The sequence below is a fragment of the Rhinolophus hipposideros genome (genome assembly GCF_964194185.1).
Source record: "Rhinolophus hipposideros genome assembly, chromosome: 22".
Taxonomy (NCBI): domain Eukaryota; kingdom Metazoa; phylum Chordata; class Mammalia; order Chiroptera; family Rhinolophidae; genus Rhinolophus; species Rhinolophus hipposideros.
Window position 1 is genome coordinate 15,595,546 of NC_138068.1, and position 23,641 is coordinate 15,619,186.

At 38.5% G+C, this 23,641-nt stretch overlaps 1 protein-coding gene across 1 annotated transcript in view; it reads right to left on the reverse strand.

Annotated features, from left to right (window-relative positions):
• Positions 1-23,641, reverse strand: part of TOP1 (DNA topoisomerase I) — an 80,962-nt gene that overhangs the window by 13,767 nt on the left and 43,554 nt on the right. The window contains exons 6-13 of the mRNA XM_081033439.1: positions 23,447-23,542; positions 22,378-22,453; positions 19,011-19,123; positions 12,474-12,589; positions 8,838-8,959; positions 7,854-7,976; positions 5,991-6,178; positions 5,592-5,736 (exon numbers count right to left, since the gene is read on the reverse strand). Of these exons, the coding sequence (XP_080889565.1) occupies positions 5,592-5,736; positions 5,991-6,178; positions 7,854-7,976; positions 8,838-8,959; positions 12,474-12,589; positions 19,011-19,123; positions 22,378-22,453; positions 23,447-23,542 (979 nt within the window). The remainder of the gene's footprint in view (positions 1-5,591; positions 5,737-5,990; positions 6,179-7,853; positions 7,977-8,837; positions 8,960-12,473; positions 12,590-19,010; positions 19,124-22,377; positions 22,454-23,446; positions 23,543-23,641) is intronic.

Here is a 23,641-nt window from a genome sequence, read left to right on the forward strand (position 1 = left end):
AAAGGTTATAGCCATATACATCTTTGAAACCCCAGAGCATTACAGGTTCTAAAGAGAAAAGGCAGCAAAGTTTATTTGGCATTAAGAATATTTTTACAGGTTTGAAGGTAATGTGATGTCAACATTGGTTCTAAAGTTTGCTGTACTTAATCTGAAAGTAAAATCATGATGATAAATTTTGGTTGCAAAGTTAAGACTGGTTTAAAGAACCTTACCTTTACTAGCGGCTAGTTTCCCAGGTTATGAGACTACATAATGCTTCCCCAGCTGGCAGTGCCCTAGACTTAGCAGTGAGTCCCTACAAGCAGTCCTTCTGTAATCTCCTAGATCCATGGTTTATCTGGGATCAGAGAGCTTTGTTTAAACTACAGGATCCAGAAGGCTGACTGTCATTCCCCTGCTATTTCAGATTCTGTGGGCACCAGGTACAAAGTAGAAGAGGAAGGGAATGGAAACACTTGCAAAAGGATGTCTGTATAATGGAAATCCTGGGAGGAAAAGCAGAACAAACTAGCACGAGCACAGAAAGATGCACATGAGTTCAGGACAATATTTTCAGTACCTGGAGCAAATGTTACTATGGCTCTCAAAAGCCCTAATCCTTTCAATGACCTGTGAGGCTGGAAACAGTATAACCCTGGCTATGACTCCAAATTGGCTAATCCAAGTTTCCAGAAAGGGGCAAAAACAGGGTACATCAAAGGGAACCCACACTTCAGCTGTGCTTTTTTTTTACCTTTGCTCAAATTTTTTAAATTGTCAAAAATTTATTAAGTCACATGCTTTAGCTAAATTATCTTGACAGAGCAGAGATGGAGCAGAACAGTACAATACTACATGGAGAAAGTGAATGAGTAAAATATACATATGAGACCAAGCAAAGAATCCCAGAATAGGAGCAATCTGTAGGGGCTGAGCAGAAAGATACAGAATCAAGCCCCATGACGGCAACCTCCCCTAAGGTGGGCCTAAGTCTACCAAGAAGTAAAATCACCGATCGCCATCCTTCACACTCGCATATAAAAACAATTTTATAGACTTTTGGGTCAGATCAGGTCAGTGAAATCATGCTTTGATCATCTATAACAAGGAAAGTGTTCCATGCAACAAGGGAGTTCTGAACCCAGGGGCTGTGTTAGCTGGGGCTGACAGAGGCTAGAGACGTGCTCTAAGGCAGGAGGAATGAATAGAGAAGTGGAGGGAAAGGGGGAGGAAAAGGGAATGATAAATAGACGAAACCCCCCTCAAAAAGATTATAACAAATAGAGGAAAATGGTTAGAAAAACTGCCCAAACAATAATTAGTACATGAAGTCATCTCAGGAAACATTTTAAAGAACAATCTGACAAAGTAAAAGGTGTATAAAGAGAAAAAAATAAAACATCCACTAAAAAAGACAAGAAATTATAAACCAACAGAAATAACATGAAATAAAATCAGGTAGATAAGATAAAAATTAGACATCCTGAAAACAAAAAATAACTGAAATAAAGAAATTACAGATGGCATAAACTTTATATTGGATATAATTAAAAAAATGAATTAGTGAATTGGAAATGAGCCCTACTACAGAACTGCCCCCAAATGAAGACCAGACCTAAAGAGAGAAAGAATATGAAAATATAGTTAAAAAACATGTATAGATTGAAAAGCTCCAACATTCATCTAACAGGACTCTATAAGAAGCAAATGAAAGGAATGGCCTAGCAGCTGTGGAAGAAATAAAGGCTGAGAGATTTTCAGAATAAAAATACATTAGTCCTGAGACTGAAAGTCTAGTCTGAGTATCTATAAAAATATATCTATACTTAGAAACAGCATAAATAAATGCATAATAAAGATGCATCCTTTATTTAAGAAAAGACAGATCATAAGGATGAAAATAAAGAAATTTTCAGGTAAACAAAGGGAGAATTTGCCACCCATGGATCCTCACTAAATAAACAGTAACAGACGTATTTCAACAAGAAAAGTAAATCCAGTGGGGAAGTATGGAGCACAGAAATTAATGAAATATCTGACTGTCCCAATTGTTGATTGGAGAGAGGGTTAAGGTTTAATGTAAATGAAGAGTTAAGACTGTCTTCATTTACAGTTAATTATCTATATAGAAACCCCCCAAAACACTGACACTTTTAGAATGAGTTCAGCAATATCGTCAGATATAAGATCAGTATTCAAAAATCAACAGTGTTACAACTCCAGTAATAACCAACAGAAATGTAATAGAAAAAAATATAGTTCAACAGCACTAAAAACTGTAAGGTCTCTAAGAAAAAAAGGTTTTTAAAATGTGTAAAACCTCTATGGAGAAAATTACAAAACAATATTGGAGGAAATATTCAAAGACATGAATTAATGGAGAGGTATAACACGTTCATGGACTGGAAAGACAATTAAGATAATGAAATAATGTTAATATTTTACGCCTATTAATCTACAAATTCAACGCAATTCTAATAAAAATCTCAAGTCTTCATTGGAACTCGACAAATTTATCTAAAAATTAATACAAAACAGCACAGAGCTAAGAATAGCCAAGAAGACAGTGTTGAAGAATGAGATGAAGGAAACTTGTTCTACTTAATAGTAAAATTTTACAAAGCTACAGTAGTTAAGAAAGTATGTTACTGATGAAGAAACAGATAAGCAGACAAATAGGACAGAGGGTCCAGAAACGGTCTGACACATATATAGAAATCTGATTTATGAGAGAGTGGGTAATACAACTAAATACTTCTGGGACAACCGGTTATTCATTTGGAAAAAATATATTAGATCTCAACCTCATATCGTACACAAGAATACATTCTAGTGGATCAAAAATATATTCTAGTGGATCAAAGATCAAAATTTAAAAAGCAAAACTTCAGAAGTGTTGGCAAGGATGTGGAAAATGAACTTGTACTCCCTGTTGGGGGGATGGTGGTGATATAAACTAGTTCGAATACTTTAGAGAACAATTCGGAAATAGAAAGACTCTTTGAGGGAAATTTTCATCCATATACACACGGAAAATGTGTTTATTCCAGCACTGTTTATAATAGCCAAAGATTATAAATGACCCTAAATGTCTCTTGACAAGAGGATAATTTTTTATATAATAGAACTCCATATCGCAAACAAAAATGGATAAATTAGAAGTGTGTGTCAAGATAATAAAATCTCAAAACCAAAGCTGGGTGAAATAAATATGTGGCAGTATGATCTCAATAACATATACCTCATTTAAAATTAAACCTTGTAAAACAATACCACATGTTGTTTATGCACACATAAATATACTGTAAAAATACAAACACACACACGAGAATGAAAACATTAAGTTCATTATAGTAATCTCCAGGGAAGGAGATGAATGGTACACAGCGGGGCTTCAACTGTGTTTATATTAGAATACTTTTTACGCAACGAAAGAGTTGAATAGGACATGATGTTAAGGTCTGACACATTCAGATGGTGGGCGTGAATGTTCGTTATATTATTATCTCTTCTTGTGTATTTGAAGTATTTTATTGAAAATAAAACCTCTAATGCTTGTACCTATTTTTATCCAAAAGAGAATGCTTCTTCTGCTGGCAGTACAGTTAAAAACTATACAAAGCACCGTCAAACTCCAGCCTCTGAAGATCTCACTCTTCTGTCGAGTGGGAAATAGCCAAGGAGGATTGGCAGAAAGCTGAAGAAATCACATTTCTTTTTCCCTCAACAGTACCACTTGCCAAGCCTTTAACTATCTTCATGACTCTTAGGATCCCAAACCAGCTGACTAGTGTCAGCCATTCTGTCCTGGGCATAAGTTTCTAAGCAGGGCCTACATCTAGATGATTTGTAGGTTCACTGCCATAACCATCATCCAAAAAACTGCACAAATCCCTGTGGCACACAAGAGTTATCTGGATATTGTGCACAATAAATGGAGTGAGTATGTCTCTGCCCCTGAGGTACTCCACCTGGCTTTTCTAACAAGAACCACTACCCCCAGAGACTCTCCTACAACCATCTCTAATACTGCCTGTAAGCATACACCGAATACATCACTTTGCAATCTGTTCAGCTCTCTCCATCCCCACTGCCATCATCTTGTTTAGGCATCACCGCTTCTTGTCTGGAGTATTACGATAGCCTCCAACTGGTCCTCCTACTTCTTGTTTGTGTCCAACCCAGTCTCCACAGAGCGGCAGTCAGAAGGATCAACGTGTCACAGGTTTCTCAAACACAAATCTGGTATTAAGCCCCTCCTCACCCCTGAAAACCTAGTGGCTTCCTATTGGATTGAGGCTAACATAAAAAAATTTTTCGGAAGCTTCTAAAGATGTGGCCTGCTCCCTATCTAGCCTCCTCTGAATTTTCTTCATAAAATTGTTCCTGGTCTCTATCTGTTGGAAATAACTGCTCTATTTATCTAAAGCATTTGGCATTTTTCTTTCTTCTATTTAATAAAATTGAATTCTTACTCGATTTTCTCACCAGCCCATAAATTCTTTGAGGGCTAAAATTATTGTTTATTCACCTTTGCAGCCTACAACTTTGTGGTATTTCAGAGGGGGAATGTGACATGTTTCTTTAAATGACTTGACTTCTGCTCTCCATGAGGGTTCTCTTTCTGATTCTATTACTCTGAGGCAGAAAAAGTGACATTTTCGAATTGAAGAAAACAGATATTTTTCTCATCAGAACACAGAACTATAGACTAGAAAATGTGCACTTTAGTCTCAATAAGACATATAACCTTTTGAGCTATGGCTTTTGTATCTTAACAAATATTTAATAACTTATAAACCAAAATCACAAAGGTCTTTAGTCCCAGTCCCTTGCATGTAAACACTCTTAGTCTATGCAGAACTAACTCCTTGACTGTTTTCTTGTGAAACCCATCTCTCTCTTTTAGGCTGCTGTTCACATTTCCACAGTATATCTCAGGGAGGAAGTCCGTGGGACTCTCCCAAGCAGGGTATGCATAGCAGACTAACGAGAACTGACTGCCCTTCCAAAACAGTTTTCCCATTTCAATAATAGTATCAATAACTAACAATACAGGGGGAATACAACAGTTGATAGTGTGCTTTCACATACATTATCCCATTTGTTCCTGATGGAATCTACTCAGATGAAACCTTAGAAAGCCCAAAGTATGTAAGACTCTAGATCTTACACCTTCTTTCTGGATTCAGAGCAATGATACTGCGTTCCTCAGAGCCAGAAGAAGTGAGGAAGAGAAAGGGTACTGCAGAAGCCAATATACATTTACCACATTCTGACCACTGGAGGGGAAGCGGTGTGAAGGCAGAGACTGCATCTGTCCTGTTTACCTGCAGTTCCTAGCACCATGCATACACTGTGCCAGGCACATATCAGCATTCCAGCAAATGTCTGTGAATTAGCAAATGAGTAACATCGCAATGTAATGCAGAAGACGGATCCCTCAGAGGCAGGTCACCAGATAATGCTAACCAGGAAAAGTACTTGCCTTCTTTTTTGGGGGAGGGTTTTTAATTTGTCAAAGTTGATTCTAGAGGCCAAAATATCACATTTCAACAAAAAGAGACTACCAGTCCCGAGAACTGTTGCCGCTCTTAGCTACCCCTTACCTTGATTCGTGAACTGGGATTCAACATGATGTATTTAATGGAACCTTGGATGTTCTCTGTCCAAGAAACTAGCCAAGTAACTTTGTTATCATGTCGGACCTCTTTCCATTTATGTCCTGGAGGAGGAGAAGGAACCTTGGCATCTCTGTGGAAATAGCAAAGCAGGAGGGCAGTCAAATCAGGAGGAGAGAGGCACAATTTCACCTTTCATGACCCGAAGTGGATAAATCTACAGAGCATTTATAAGTCTCCTCCTCACCAGTCAATACATAAAAAGCACTTGAAGATCTATACTGGAAATACTGTACTGCCCCCTAAACAGTGGGAAATGTCCCCAACTACTGAGAGCCAAGGAAGCCCCGCAATCCATTTCTGGCCCAAAGGGTGAACTGTGCTCACTTGCTACAGTTGATGATTATGTCCTCAGGCAGGATCCGTCTCTTCAGCATGCCCATCTTGGGGTGGTTGCCACGGCCCCGAAAAAGCCCCGGAGGTTCTATCTTGAAGTTGGCAATCCTCTCTTTGTGGTTATCCATAATACAGAAGCCATATTCTTTCAGTAATTTTTCATTCTCCTCTTTGATTTTCTGGAAAACAGCAAGGAAGTACTCAGAATAGATTCAAATGGCTGTTCTCTACTCAGATACTCTTCTTATCTCTTGTGTGACAATAGGTCAAGGTAAAGTCTAAAAAATACTAAGAAATGAATTCAAATAAGGGAAAACCTCTCATATAGTTTTCAAACTTAAATACAGTAAAATTCCCCCAAAGATCTATCTGTAAGGATTAACTTCAACTATAAATTCAAAACTGATTCTCTCATCTTTAAGGATATATGTTTATGAATATGTTACCTAGGTATTTTAAAATGTAACTTTAAAAATCAACACCATTTTTGTTCAGTGTGTCAACATGGGGGTGGGGAAGAGCCTCTGACAGGGCCTCATTCTCTAATAGGTTCCAACATTAACAGCGTTTCACATGGGTTTTCAAACTCAAACAAACCTGTTATGGATTCTTTCCTAGGTATATAGGTACATACACCGTGCATTCTGTGACCCTTGTTCCGAAAAGGCAGGGGAAAGGATCTGGGGCCTCGTTACCCTCTGCAGCCTCTTCATTCATATTATACTTAGCAATTCAGTTTAAGTTCTGCTGCCTTGTGGGTAGAAACAGGTTCAGAACTTGCTGGCAGCAGGTGTCCTTGGCTGGGCTCTGACAAGGGGATACTTAAGAAAACTCCCTATCTTTGGATCATTACTCCAAGAACAAAGCTTCAAAGTGGTTTTTAAGTTTAAAAACACCCCTGAAATAAATAATAAACCAAATTTCACTAATTTGGAGTAGTGAGAAAAAAGACTAAGCTGAGACTGAAAAATCTGATGCAGTTATCATTCTTATAGTAATTCACAATTTTTAAGCTAAAGGTCAGATAGGCACAATCAAATAATGACTTACACAAACACAACGGCCTAAAAACATGCAAGTCTTATAAAATGCTGAAACTACAGGGCTTTGAAGTACAAAGAATTTCTTAAATTCCTTAACACCTAGACCTCCGATTTGGAAAAAAACGAAACTCCAGCCTGAATTCCTCTAGATCGGGGTTGGGAAACTTTTTCTAGACAGAAAATACTTTAGGCTTGAGGGCCACCTGGTTTCTGTTGTGACTATTCAGCTCTGCCACTGTCGCACAAAGGCAGCCATAGATAACGTGTACACAAGTACATGTGGCTGTGTTCCAATAAAAGCATTTTTACCAAACAGGAAACCTATAGTTTGCCTCCCAGTACTCTAGAAGAAAATGACATCCCAGCTGGATACTGGAAATATCCTTCAGGAATGACGATGGCCAAGGCTGGAAGATGGATACGAATGATCCTGGCTAGATTCCAGTGTCACACAGGTCAAAGAACAGGGAGGTACACGGCCCTATTATTTTATCTGTGATAAATATCCAGGAACCAGTGTGGGGCAGGTCTGTACATCCTTAACAAACTGTATTTGAGTTACTGACTGGTTTTTAAGTAAGTAGAGCACCAGGGTTCTTATATTGAGCCATTAAACAAACTGCTTATTCACAATTTTAAGCCTACATAAAACCCTGAAGAAAATTTAGATTTTACTAGGTTGAGACTCCTAAATCTTTAGCAGAGAGCCATGTAAAATGACTAAAGTCAAAGGTGTGTCATAAGAACCAAAAAGAAACTTGGATGGACTAATCACTATTCCAAAATCCTCCAGAGGTTTAAAAAATGGTACCAGTTTTTCTTCCTTGCTCATCTGTTTCCGAGCTTCCGCCTGGGCTTTGAAATACTGGCTCATCTGGGTAAAATCACATTTGCTAAGGTTGCTGATAACATTCTTCTCTTCATTAGTCATTTCCTAGTCAAAAGAAAAAGGGGGGATAGAAGAAGAAAGTAAATACACTAATTAAGCCCCCAGGTTTCCTTGCAATGACAGCAAAGCAACATTTTTTCAGTTAAAGATGTCTGGACAGGTAGTCAATCTAAATGAGTGAGTTTTGAAAAAAAGAAGTAATTTTATTACTTTGTTCTATTATATATTATGTTTTTGACAGAAAAATGTTTAAAATGATTTATCATTTAAAAAGGTAACTCTTACATAACGTCTTGGATTCCTTGGCACACTGCCGCAATCCCCCAGGCATATGAATACCACAGTTGGAGAAACATGAACACATGTCATTTGTTTCAGTAATGAGAAAAATAGTCCCATACTCATTCTCTCTCGTTCTCTTACTATCCCTGCCCCATTCACTTATTAAATTTTATTCCAGAACTATTCAGAATATAAACTTCAGCTCAGCCTCTGTCCACATTATTCAAATTGAGAATCATGAGATTGAAGAATCAAGGGGACTGGGAGGGAAATCACTTTACGATCTCCCTTGGCAACAGCAGACACAGGGTGGCCCTGCAGACACAAACTTTCTCTTGCTCAACTGGAGCTGAGGGTTTTCCGTTTGGCCTCATCTGATAAATTCCCTGCTGCAGCCATATGACAGCTGGGAGGGAAGAAACGTAAGCATTCTTGTTGGCTAGAAACCTTATGTAATGTGGTAAATGAGCAAAAAATAATAATAATAACTTTTACTACAATTAAATTAATAAAACTCAAATTTTACATTAGGGAATTTTTTGTCAAATTATAGTTTATTACTTAGTAGTTGATCAATATTTCTGCAAAGTGCTAGGATATCAATACATGCGCCACATATAATACCTTTCTCCAGTCTTTAAAGAAATTTTTCCTAAATATTTCCTTAGTAGTATATTCATGATCGAGCATTTTTGCAAAGAACGTAGCTACTTCTTCTGCTTTGGGGCTCAGCTTCATGACTTTACCTAGAAGAAAAAATTGTTCCAAAAAATGAGATGTAGTGTTCATGTCCTGAGTATAAATACTGAGCTCTGGAGAAATCTGCTTTAATCATGGTACCTTCCCAAGATATACGAAGGTCTGGTCACACATGGCAACAACAATAACAAAGACAATATTCTGATTTATATCTACTTGTATAAATGCTCCTTCTCTTTAGCAGATATTTACCTGGGTCATTCTCTGGAGACTATGCCAGTAAATTGTTCCCAGGTGCCTGCTCAGGACAGGGATGACCTGGGGGAGGCCCAGTCACTCTTCCTTTTCCTTTCAGCAAGCAGGGTCCTTTACACCTCTTCAATGGTTTTTAAAAATCAAATCCTCAGAGGGACTCCTGCCACTGCTAAGCTAAGCAGCTTCTGTTCAAGAAGGGGAGGAAAGGATAGGGCAGGGAGTGGAAGAAAGGAATTGTGGGGAAAAGAAATAGGCATCTTTCTTCTTTAGAGTTAGGTGGGTGGAATATGAATAAAATATATATATATATATCCATAGCAGGCAAGCCCAGATATCCCGTATGGAAAGTCTAAATAAGACCTTCCTCTAGAATCTTGCCACTCAAGGACCAGCAGGATCGGCATCACGTGGGCGCCTGTGAGAAATGCAGCATCTCAGGCCCCGCCCCAGTGCTAGGGAATCAGTGGGTACATTTTAACAAGACCCCCAAGTGGCCTACGTGCACACTCGAGTTTGAGACGCACTGCCCTGGAATACAAACATTAGCCTCTTTCAGGAAAAACGGACTCGTCTAGAGCACAAAGGATGACTGATGCCCCCATTTATGTGTTTAGTAAAAGCCATTCTAACAGAATTCTGATGTCACACAGTGTAAAGTAAATCTGAATGGGGCCTAGGGGTTTTGTGTCCCGTAAGTAGTTGATAAAGCAATAAAAGACAAGTACTTGGGAATTTAATTTACTTTTCAAATAGAGTACTTTTAAAAGTACTTTTAAGGGCAATGTCCATTTTTTTTCTTAAAACTTTACAACAACACCTGGCACTAATTCATGGCATAATAATTTGGCTATACTTAAAATGAGGTTAAATACTATTCCACTACCTTACTAGTATTACATAGGTACTGATAATTCACCAGACTTTCACATTTACTATAGAAAACTATAACTTAACCAGAAATCCATTCATTTGCAACCTCAGAAGACATCGCCTCTCATGATGGTTGGGAGGTTACTGTCCCTGATTGTAGGGATGCAGGGAATTGAAACACAAAAATGAAACTGTCAAGGTAGGCAAAAAGAACCTGCTTGGAATCCGTAACTTAAAAGGCCAGTAGGTGGCGCTCCTTCCCCCTCTCAATCTCTCAAACTACAGACACTGGGGAATAGGCAGCCTTTCAAGGGTTTCCTGAACTTCGGAATGTCCCCATTCAGATCTGAACGAGTTGCCAATATAGTTGTAACATGCTTACAATATAAAGGAAAACATTAAGTCACTAGAATGAAATAAATTAAATGGCAAGAAAGAATGTACACTGTTCTCAGGTCTGTTTGGTATACACTAAATAATAGTCGTATTATTTTCTTTTAATGGAGACTCTGGGCAATTTGACTGAATTCTGTCCCAACACTGGAAGCCATTTTGACACTTCCTACTTTAGACGAGCTGTCAAAGACGAAACGACAGCTCCCAGCAGCAGTGGTGGGAGATGGCTTGAAGGTCCCTGGCAACGGCAGCACTTTGGGGGAAAAGGCTGAGCTCCAGGAAGAGGAAACTGCTGCGTCAGAGCTGAAAACTGGACGTTCTTAGAAGCCATTCACTGCTTCCGCCAGCTCGTGCCCCACTTCCCTGGCAGGTTCTAAAGGAGTCTGAGAATTCACTTCCCTAGAGAGTAGGCAGGACTTACAGTGGTTATCAATTTGGACTAATAAGACAAATACAGCTTCTTGACTTACTGCAGAGTGGGAGTTTACATGCAAAGGAAAGACATTCCAGAGAAAAGACCATCAGAAAATGTACCAGAGCCGGGGAGCTGGAGCTCTAGGATGGAGGACTGGGGAAGAATGGGAAAGGGAACGTGGCAACCAGTGATGACTGTTCAGGCTTTGGCTTCCCATCTTGAAAAGTAAGAAAACCCCAAAGACTAGGGAATCTAGCTTTCCGTCAAATCACTTTGAACCTCCAAGTGAAGCTTTACCAGTTGAGCTTTCTAAAGCTCTTGGTAAACCCAGATTAGGGCTACAGAATACCTGCAGAATACTTTAAGGACTCTCTTTTTCAAGGTCCTACACTCTTTCTTTTCACTGAAGTGTTGGCTGTGAGTCCCATTCAAGAGCCTCCAGGAATGACCCATTGTGAAGGCTAACAGTAGAACTGTCCTGTGGTCCCTGGTGAACACAGGTCAGAATGTTTCTTTTGAGGCAAGCGTGTGTCACTGAGGCTACAGGGTCCTGCCAGACTGCAAACACCATGAGATAAGAGATTCGTCAATACTGACCACTGCTGGGTCTTGGTATCTGAAGACAGACACACTGAACATAGTTTTAAAAAACAAATTCCAGTTTGCCAAGTTCGACATGCCCCTTGCTTGTACGACTCAGCCTTTCAGTATACACTACCGTGCTGGCCTCTAAGCATTCATGGCCTTGGGGTCATTGCTGCTAGACAAAGATGCAGAACTCGTGAGTGTTCACCACCGATGCTTTTCAGCAGTTCACCTGCTGAGTGTTTCTCAAAGTATGGTTCAGAAGCACCCAATACTACTGCACTCCTATTAAATGGGCCCAGATCCACCTGGGGAATCTTAGGCACATAAAGGTTTGAGGAACAATATAATATACCCTAGCCATTTCTGGATAGAACTCTGGGAATGAGGGAAATCAGTCGATCATTACCATCTCCCAAGGACAGAAATACCAGTAATAGTTAACGGACAATTCTGAGGGTTCTAAGAGAAGTCGGCAGGGCATATCTTTAGAACGGCTCATCAGACCTGACTGCACATACAGCAAAGGCATAATGTTCTGCTATGTGGAGTGAGTGACAGACACGTACCAGGCCTACCCAGCGCTGGATGGCAGACTAATCCTCAACCAAATACTCGTACTGTTTCTAGTGATGAGAGTTTGTCAGTTTGCATTGTATCACTAAAATAAAACACTACCATTCAAGTACGGCTTTTCTAAGAATTCCTGCAAAGAATAACTCCTTAGAAATGAAGTTCAGATGAAAACATTTAGCTTGTAAGACCAAGTGCTGTGAGCTACGTGCTCACAGGACCTTTTTGAGACCATGTAGATAAAACATTAAGAGCCCCTTTCTCATGGTACTTTTTCAGCACCAAATGGGCCTTTAAGAGTTAAATAAATAACTGATGACCCTTCCCCCCAACCACATGATGATAATAAAATAAAATGAAATAAACAGAAAAGATTATACAGCGTAAGATCCTTCCTCACTTTCTATTCCTAAATAGAAACAGACTCTTTTCTTGGCCAAGAACTGGACAACTTTGGAAGAACTCACCATCATAGTAAAACTTGACACTCTCTGGAAGAGGCTCATACGGTGGAGCAAACACAGGACCTTTATGTTCTAGGAATTTCCACTTGATGCCTTCAGGATAGCGCTCTTCTTCCCACCTTTCAAAGACAAGGTACAACCTCATTTAGTGGTCACTTTACCTGATGTAGAGATTATCTATCACCTATTAAATGCCAAAATTATCATATGCTCAACTGACCAGTGGGTGCTCTGGAATGACTCTGAGTCCCACATTCAAGGCCTGGATCAAAATAACCAGTGTCTTTCATTTTGAAAAAGCCAGCACTCACAACAAATAAGATGGAATGGAGGAAAATACACGTCAACAGTTCAGTTCAAAGATACTGGATACATAAGGTCATTACTCAAGGAACTCGGCAACAAGTGAGGATATGGAAATGGAAACAGTTGTTTCACCACAATGGTATAATAGTAAACCACAACGGAATACATGACAGAGGTATTGTTTATGAGATTGATACGTAAGAAAAGTCCTCCTGGGAATGGAGATGCCCTGTGAAGGTATAGGGGAAACAACCCTATGAGAAAGTACATAATGGAACAGAAGACTGGGAAATAATAGTTCAGTTGGGTTATATTGAGTTCAAGGTATTTGTGGGCTGTCTAGAGGTATCTAGCGGACACTGATAAGGGAATGTAAAGCTCAGTGGAAACAGCTTTTAAAAAACCTTTTTGTTTAAAATAATGATCAAACATACAGAAAAAAAAGAGTACATAGAGCCATATACCCATCACCTATGTACAACTATCGTTAATGTTATGTTAAATTTCCTATTTTTTGCCGAGCCATTTCAAAGTAAATTGCAGCTGTAAATAAATGTTGCAGTAAACATATCTATAAAAATAAGAATATTTTCTCACATACATATATTATTATACGTAACAAAAGAATTCCCCAGTATCATTTTAAAACCCAGACCATATTACAAACTTCCCAATTGTATCCAAAATGTACTTTGTAGAGTAGGACCCAGTTAAGGACCGCGTGCTGCAATTGGTTGATATGTCTCAGTCTTTCGTTCTCTGGAATTACACAGACCTCTCACCACTACCTTCATTTTAAGAGTCAGCCAGTTGTCTTACAGGAGAATATTTAAAAACGTCACCGATTTTAATCTTTACTATTTCTACCTTAAAATAAAAAGCCCTACAGTTCTACAGAATCATTTTGAAGGCCAATTATGTACACTCTATTACTTCCCATTATCTTCCAACTCCAATATTTTAAACAAAGTTCACAAATATCAAATAAAATTACATACTATAAAACCAAGTCAGCATATGTAGTCAAATGATTTTTGACAAGGACACCAAGACCATTCAATGGAGAAAAGGACAGTCTTTTCAGCAAATGGTGTTGGGAAAACTGGATATTCATATGCAAAAAGATTGAGATTGGCTTATCTTACATTATATACAAAAATAAACTCAAAATGTATCAAAGACCCAAAGAAAGAGCTAAAATTATAAAACTCTTAGAAGAAAACATAGGGCAAAAGCTTCATAACCCTGGATTTAGCAATAATTTCTTAGATGATTCCAAAAGCATAGGCAATGAGAGAAAATTTAGATAAATTAGATTATAAAATTTGAAACTATGCATCAAAGGACACGATCAACAGAGTGAAAAAGCACCCCATGAGCTAAGAGACATTTGCAAAGCATTTGTTTGATAAAGGGTTAAGATCTAGAATATATAAACTACTCGGCAGCAACAAAAAACCCAACTGAAAAACAGGCAAAGGACTTGGACAGACATTTCTCCAAAGACACACAAATGGCCAATAAGCATCTGAAAAAATGCTCAACATCACCAATCATTAGGAAAATGTAAGTGAAGGCCATAAGATCCCATTCACACCCATTAGAATAGCTATTATTAAAAACAAAACAGAAACCAGAAATAACAACTGTTGAGGAGGAATGTGGACAATATAAAACTCTTGGGCACTGCTGGTGGGAACGTAAATGGGTGCAGCTGTATGGAAAACAGCATGACGGGTGCTCAAAAGTTAAACACAGAATTGCCGTATGATCTAGCAATTTCACTCCTAGGAATATACTCAAAAGAATTGAAAGCAAGCATTCAAATACTTGTATAAGAATGTTGACAGCAGAACTATTCACAATTGCCAAAAGGTGGAAACAACCTAAGTCACCATCAACAGATGAACGGACAAACAAAATGTGATCTATACATACAATTTATTATTATTCAGCCTTATAAAGGAAAGAAATTCTGACACATGCTACAACATGGATGAATCTTGAAGACATTTTCTTAATAACCCAGTTACAAAAGGACAGATATTGTATGATTCCACTTCCATGAGGTACCTAAAGTAGGCAAACTCATAGAGACTAAGTGGAACAGTGGTTACCAAGAGCTAGGGGAAAGGGGAATGAGGGAGAGTTACTGTTTTAGTTTCAGTTTTGTAAGATGAAGAGAGTTCTAGAGATGGATGGTGGTGGTTCTGGCTGTACGGTTATGTGAATATACTTAATGCTTAATACTTAATGGTTATGATCGTAAATTTTGCTATTTTACCACAACTAAACATAATTAATAAAAAGAAACCTCAAAGTCAAGATTTAATGAAACCTTGGATCTGGAAGAACCTTAAAGATCCTCTATAACCAACCTACCACAGATACGACAGATATAATACTGGCAGGATCTCCCAACCAGGTGCTGGCCTAAGGTCTGGATGCAGGAACCCACCCAAGTCCCCGAGTCTACTATTACTCTCCAAATCAGAGAAAATATGTGCATACGCATGTATGCATGTGAGAGCAACTGCAAGAAGTCCATCTATAGCAGTCACAGCGTAACGGTGAGGGGACATGGTGCCCTTCTTCTCAACTCCAGTGTTTTTAAATTAAGACTCCAAACTGTTTTCAATAATTCCTTCTATTCCAACATGTTCACCTGAGGACTCACAGTGAACTTCTTTACCATTTAAGCAAATTAAGAGACAGTGAGTCCCTCAACCCTAAACCTCAGTTTAAAAAGAAAACTAGAACACACCCTCCAAAAGGCTGGCTGTTATCACTGGATCACATGTACCATTGTACATGTCTCTGACAGCAGTGCTGCCCTTTCAGTGCCCATCAGTGGTTCACCAACAGAATTAAGAAAAACACGTATTTCAACATCAAAATGACTTCTCTACGGCAGGCTTGACTGACCTACTAATTCGAGTAAGGTATCAATTTGACAATAAAATGTGCTTGACAAGGGGAAGGTAGAAGAATGCGAGAAATGTGTGTAAAAAGGAAATATCCATGTGCTCTTTGAAATTAAGCTCCCTTGCAGTTAACAAATACCTCACAGTACACTGTAAAATGCATATTTAATTTTTTAAATTTCAGAAATAAAAGTCATATGCTACAGCTTTCTAGAAGTTAATCTCTCGAGTCAAGGACAGTTTCTCTGGTTTGAGGAGAATGTCTCCCTACATTCCTTAAATTTCTTATCACTATTACTGATTGTATTCGTGAGTCCTGGTTTATCAACACTAATTCCTTACATTATAATCCTAACTCCTTACAGCATTTTACCTGTGCCAAAGGAGACTTAAAACTCCATTTAAAAGTCATACCTAAGACCAGCAACAAACTCCCTCGTTTCTACATCTTTTTGTGCAGAATCATCTGTTTAGAATAAACATGGGACTTATGATCCAACAGGTCAGCCCTGAAACAAAGGTGTATTTAACTCAAGGCAGAGCTGAAACCCTATACAGCTATAGTGGGTAACAGTTAAAACACGGAGATCTGGGTTAAATAGGTTTTCATGGAACTGAATCTGGGCATATTGCGGCCACTTGTAACACTGTTTCTATGGGGAAAACGTGATAAAGAAACTCAGAGGGATCTGGACCATTTTCCCATCTCCACAATAACCAGAGAGGGAGATACGGTCCAAGGTTGTTTTTGGCAGGATGAACAAGTCCATAGACTCTTTTTTGGGGGGAAGGAGGGGAGAGCAAAAGATCTGCATGTCTGCCAAGCTGGTAAAAGTGTGTAATTCTTTTAGTGGGATAGCAAGAGGCACAGTAAAAATGAGAGTGAGAATCTACCCTTTAAGTTGACTAGGTCATCAGTGGTAGTCACAACTGGAACACTGACTTCCGAGTATAAGAGGCAGCTGACAGTGACAGAAGGAAAGGACAAGCTCTGTTATGAGGCCAATCGTTCCTGTTCTCTACCTCTAAAGACTTACAGTGTACCATCAAGCATTGTGCTTAAGACCACATAAAATTTAACAGTCAGGCTTGAGAAAAGCACGCATTGGAGGCTGTAGCAAAGACTGCTTACCCCCAACCCAACCATCTTCCGTTAAAGACTTACCAGTCCCACTTAAACCACAAGAATAAAAACGAAAGGTCACAGTCCCTCAGAACTGATGTGTGGCAATACCAATAAGGATTTCAACCACAGAAGCAAAATTAGGCTGTTAGACCCTTCCAGGGTACCTAATTCCACACACACAAGGCTGGGCCAGGAAAAGAGCGTATCCACTTCAGGGCCCAGTAAGAGCCAAGACTCCAAAGGAAGGAGGGAGAAGACAGCAAGGAGTTAGTGAAGACGAGGAAATGAACATGTTCATTCCACACTTACTGAGTTCCCACCACAGAACCCTGAGAGACGTAACCGACTGATGAAACTACTAACTCACTATTCTCATGACTCCCAATAACAACCCAGTTTACACAATCATTTTCGTTTTATCTAAAAAGACCATTTTATTGAAAGTCATGAAAACCTTTCAATATTCTATCACTGAAAAACTTCGATTAGTTACAAAGAAAACATGAAATACAAATGAAAAACAAACAAAAAACAAAAATGTATCTTGTTTTCTGACTCTGATCTCTGGAGAGGCCCAGGATTTCTTTGGTCTGTGATTTTCCTTTCCTTTTAACTCATGTATGTTCACACCAACAATGCCAGTTACAGCTGTGCAGGGCATTTCAGCCACGCAGCTCTGCTCCTTTCAGCTACCTCCCTGATCTTTCCCTTTCCTCAGAGGTACTAGGGAGATTATTTTTCTGAGTTATAAAAGCCACAGAGTAAATGCATACAAGTGGGTCTGGAACTCTACACACCAAACTGCGAGTAATGGTTACTTCAAAGCTGGCAAGAAAATATGGGAATGGGAGAGAGAGGGAAAGGGTACTGTCATTTTTTTCTAGCTCCTATACCTCTGACCATTTGAATTTTTCCAACCTAAATACAAATCATTGGTATTATTGGTGTAGTAGTTATTAATAAAAAATAAAGTTTAAAGTAATGTCAGTATTAAAAAATACATGTTTATTTCAAAATTCTGAACACCAAAATTTATTAACTGGAATACAAAACTTAAGATGGAATACATCTAAACACACTTCTCAAAAGTAACCTGTTATTGCTAAATTGCTCTCAATTAGACTGCCTGACTCTTCATTCCCATAGTCAAGGAAAACGCGTTTTCTCATTTTCATAACTCTAGATATTTTAATACTTACTGATCTTTCCCAGTCTGAGAGACATTAAACAAAAAAGACGTATCATTTATTATTTTTCTTTGTGTAATCGTTATTTGTGAGGTTGACCATATTTTAAGATGTTTACTAATCATTTATTTTCTTTAATGAATTGCATTTTTCTCACTTTTCTATTAGATTGCTCCTTTCATATTTGTTTCAAAAGACCTTTTTTCAAATTAGGACTCTTAGCCCTTTGTACTGCGAATATTTTCCCTTAAGATTTTTTTTTAATGGCACAAGTTTGTTTGCCATATAAAAAACTTTAACTTTGATGTACCATATTTATAAATATTTTCCTTATGGCCCTGGTTATGTAGCTTGCGTCAAAGAGTATTCACTATTCTACAATTATAAAACTATTCACCTAGGTTTTCTTATGGAGATTCATTTTTAAAAAACAAACAAGCACTATTTCCATAAGTATGGATGGAATAATCCACCTTATTTAAAATAATCCCTATCATTTTAAATGCAATGCTCTTCATATACTGAATTCCCATATATACATAGGTCTATTTCTATAGTTCATCCTGTTCTACTCTGTTGCTCCAAAAATAAGACCTAGCCAGACAATCAGCTCTAATGCGTCTTTTGGAGCAAAAATTAATATAAGATCTGGTATTATATATCATATCATATCATGCCCAGTCTTACATTATAGTAAAATAAGACCGGGTCTTATATTAATTTTTGCTCCAAAAGACACATTAGAGCTGATTGTTGGCTTGGTCTTATTTTTGGGGAAATATACGCTGGGGCCTAGTATTGGGATCCAACAGGTTAAGAGCTAGTTAATGCTTTCACTAGGACCTGGAAAACTTCAGAATATTATTCTAGAGAGATTCTTTTAAGTACCTCCCTCCTCGCCCAAAGATCAAGTTATGAATTTTAAGAACTCAACACTATTGCTGAATCAGGTTGTGGAATCAAAGAGCTGACATTTTAACCCAGTGCTGGATGTTACCATTTCCACTTCTGCTCCTCTTCTTTCTTCGGCTTCTTTTTCTTGCTGTCTGGCTCAGGAACTTTTTTATCTTTATCTTTATCTTTATTCTTGGGTTTTTTCAATTTACCATCCTACAAAGAAACATGGTGAGAAAGCACTTAAATGAGGACCAATAGCATTTCCAGAAGTAGTTTTGGGGGGGCCATTAGGAGGAAAAACTGGAATCATAGAACATTACAACTGGAGATGATCCGAGGTCCAAGCCTCTCTGTCTGACAGATGAATAATAAACTAACTAGTACTTTTCTCTAGAGCAGTATTTCCCAAAACTCCCTGACAAATGATTACTTGAGAAAGCAGTAAAAAACACTCATTCTGCAGAGGAAGAGCCTGGGAAACTGTACTTTATTAGCTTCAGATAAGTTTGGGAAAGCACTGAGATAGAGCGTCACCTCAGTGTACTATCCTCACTGATTCTTAAATCTACTCATCTTTAAACCTCTTCTAATACCATCAAATAATGAGTAGATGAGGCTTTGTATTAGATATTTGACATACAATTTGAAAGGGAATTCCGGACTGAATCTGGCAAGGAACACTTTCTATCACTGCTGTTTGTATGCAAACAAGTCACCCAGGAAGCAGTGAGCCAAGTATCTGGTGGGCGGTCCTAAAATGATTACTGATTTTTATGGTGGCATTTCTTTATGGCTCTTCGTTGAACTGGGACCCTAGATGAGCTGTCACAGTGGCAGACAAAAAGAGCATCAAACATAAACAAGTGCAATTCACCAATACAGGAGATAAATCTCGAAACATACACACACCCAGGCAAAAACATGCTATTCAACAGGTGGGGGTTCCACTCAAGAGAATCAAAACTCTTTTGAAGAATATTTCCCTTTGTTCTAACTATTTAGGATGATTAAAGTCTTTATTCAACCAGTTTCATATAGTGGTTTTGAGTTATCTTAGAATCAATTACAGAATGGCAGAACTTGAAAGAACTTTATAGACAGTTTGGTTTGACTTCTTCCAGTTACAATCCAGGAAACTCTGAAACAAAGGTTCTGTCACTTCCTCAAAGACATATAGCTGATACTGCCATGAGGAAAACCCAAGTTTACCAGAAAAATAACATAATGTGACTCATGAGAATGACTGGAATAGATAAACGTTGTAGGACTACATGATAGGTTGGCAATCAAGATAAGCTTAGGGTCTTTAAGCAAATGATCTTTGGGGTAAAAGAAAGAGGAAACACTATAATCCCACATATATTAATATTTAGCAATAGGAATGGAGAATATAAATGTGTAAATATGTTTGGGAGAAGAAAGTACTGGAAGATCACATTAATTCAGATGTTTACTATTTAGGCTAAAACACACCACAGGAAAGAGAAACGTTTTTCAGTTAAGATAGTCTCTGAACAGCTTCTGAACAGGCACGCAGATGGTCCCATCAGGAAACTACTGGCTACACTGTATGTTTTCAAGCCTTAAAATGGGATAATCAGTCACTGAGAGACTTCGGAACAATTCCCAGAAATGAAAAACACCACAGCCAGCCAGTGAGGTTTAATGACCAACCCTGCCATCTGGGGTCCCTGCCATAATAAGACTGTATTAATTCAGTCTTTCCGCCTGAATTTTTTTTCTCCCCTGTAGAGAGAGGGGTTGCTAAACAGAATAACAAAAACAGGGGGCGGGGGAGTCAACTGTTCTTTTTCCCAAATGGCTTTATAGTTATAACTAACCTCTTCCAAACTCTGAGAAAGGTATTATTGCATAAATGCAACATAAGCATGAAGGCGATATAGAAAGCATGGAAAACTAAAGTTTCACATTCTTTATTGACTAGTCTACTGATGATCTACATCAAAGGGGAGTGACTGACCACCATAATCACTACATGACACTTCACTCCCAAGCCTTTGAGTTGGCTCTCCCAAACTTGAACTTCTGCCAAGAGTAGACTAGTTGTCAAAAAAACTACAATTCTCTAAATCCAGGACCTAATCATGTCTCTATGGCTCCCCCACTCATTAATATTCTTACTATGAACTCATTCAAGGCCCTTCCCCCTTATGGAATTAAAGGATCAGCAACGTCCCCAACAGCCAGGGAAATACGGCAGCTATTTATTGTGTGGCCCTGGAATCATACTGATGGGCTCAAACCCCAGCCTCACCACTTAGTAGCTGTGTGACCTTGGGCAAATTATATGATCTCTCTATATTCCAGTTACTGCATCTGTAAAATGGCGATAATAGTAGCAATATTTACCTCTAAGGGTTGTTCTAAGGATTCAGTAAAATGATACATATACAGTGTGAAGAATAGTGTCTGGCACACAGTAAGCATCTATTACATTTAATTTTAATTATTAGTAGTATTCTTACCACTACGATAGACTACACCCTTAAGACTCACTGTCTTTACTGCTGATATTTCAAGCAATCGTCTTTACACTGTGACTCCACTGTGCCCAAGACAGTGGCTAAACCTCAAATGCAGCATTAGCATAACAGCTAAAATCCAATCAACCCCATCCCTTAGGAGAATGCACAAGATTAAGACCCCTGTGAATTTCTGGCATGTTTTTCTTGAATTACTTGCTAAGAACTCTTTAGTATAAGAAGTACAAAGCATCAGAAGGAGGTATCGTGTTTTTGTATTTTAAGTCTGCCGCAAACATCAAATAGAGCCCTTTGGAAAGTACTTGAATTGAACCGAGATTTTAAGGAAGGTTATAAACCAGGAGAAAAAAGAAGGGAGGAACAACATGTGAGTTCCAGACGTAGGGAACAACATGTGCTACAGAACGTTCTAATGCACAAAAGACTCTGGTGTGGAAAAGAAATACAGGAGGTCAGTGTGGCAGGAACAAAGTAAATGAGAGAAGAGGCACAGAATGAATAGAGACACGCGATGCAGGCACCAGACTGCGAGGAATTGTGGCAAAGAGCTAGGATTTCATCCTATGTCCAAAGAGCACCCATTAAAGGACATTAAATGGGAATGGTTACCCAAAGTGGGTGATGAGCAAGCTTTGTTAGATATGAGAGGGCACTAAAAACATTCTTAGGGAAAACTCTTCCGGATTGTAAGCCAAGTATGACTTCTTGTTAACACTTGCTCTGTATGTATGAAGACGACGTAGTTTCTCTAAGAACATCAGTTGGCAACACAGCTATGGGTAGACACCCAGGAAGGTAAGAGAGATCTTAAAACTAACAGTGCCACAGCCACTGTACACAGGTACGTTCTTGCTCTACAACAGACCCATTAAATTCCCTAACCCCATTTGCTTCACAAGTTGTTTTATAGAAAACTCCCTATTCCAAACTCCAGCCCCAAAAGGCCTAAGTCTCTTTACTAACCTCTTCTTCCTCTAGTTTTCGTTTCTTCTCTTTCTTGATATCTTCCGTTTTAATTTTCTTAGGTTTATAATCAGCACTAGAAAGGGAACATGAACATGCAGTTAACACATCTGTGACTCAGTAGTTGTCACCAACAGGACTAGGACCTCCCAACTCCTCTCGGAGGCCTCCCAGGCAGACGTGGCTGCTGCTGCTTCTTGGCTGGGTATTCTACAGTCAAGAACAGGAATGGAGAAAGTAAAGAAGGCCAGACAAAGGCCCACTCGTTATCACCCTATATAGAACAAAACAAACAACTTTATACTGCACCGAGGCCTGGAGGGGAAGTGGAATGGAGGGATATATATGTCAACGACACCAGTAGAAGACAGAAATGTGGGAAGCTACCGTGCAACAATAGTTACTACAAAGTAGTAACTGGTTCAAAAGGGGAGGAAAGAAATTCTGTATGAATTCTGAATGAATACAAATGAATTCACTACGTAGTTCCCTCCTCTCTTCCCACCCCCTTTCTACCATAAATCCATTGCAGATTCCTGGAGCTTAAGCTATACAAGATTGAAAGTAATGAACAGAATCTCACCTTCTGACTGAATCTGAGAAAGAGGTACATATAAGCCTCAAATAACTGTTTTAATTAAGAGCAATTTTATTACTTCTATACACTGAAACTTCACTTAGAATGTACTGACGTGACACAGATCCTAGGAGAAATTGCTTTAACAGTGAAAACTTATGTGTGGTAAGTGATGATAAACTTAGAACTTAAATAATTTAACTATTCTTCACGAATCAGTATTATTTGAAATTCCTACAATAAATATGTATTACCTTTTTGATAAGAAAAATGTAGATTTTTTAAGCCTCAGGACCCTACTTATTTGCTTAGCAAACCTTACGTCTCATAATTCATAGAGAAATCAGTCGCCCAGTCCGTTAAATCATAAACTCCAAATGAGTAAAAGTCAATTAGTGCAGTTTTTCCGTGTATTATAGAGGCATACATCACATTTAATTTTTAAACAACTGCTTTTTGTTTTCAAAAATTAAAGTAATAAGAAATACTCACTCATCCTCATCTCGAGGTCTCTTTAATGACTTTATATCCTCTTTAGGAGAAGCAAAATAGCCATCATCTTCAGGTTCATCTTTAATTCGTGGCGGACTAGAGAAACAAATTGTTAATGAGTGTTGGAATGTCTGCCTTAAGTAATCCAAAGTCAGGATAAATTATCTCACTGAGAAGCGGTGAGCAGAAAGAGAA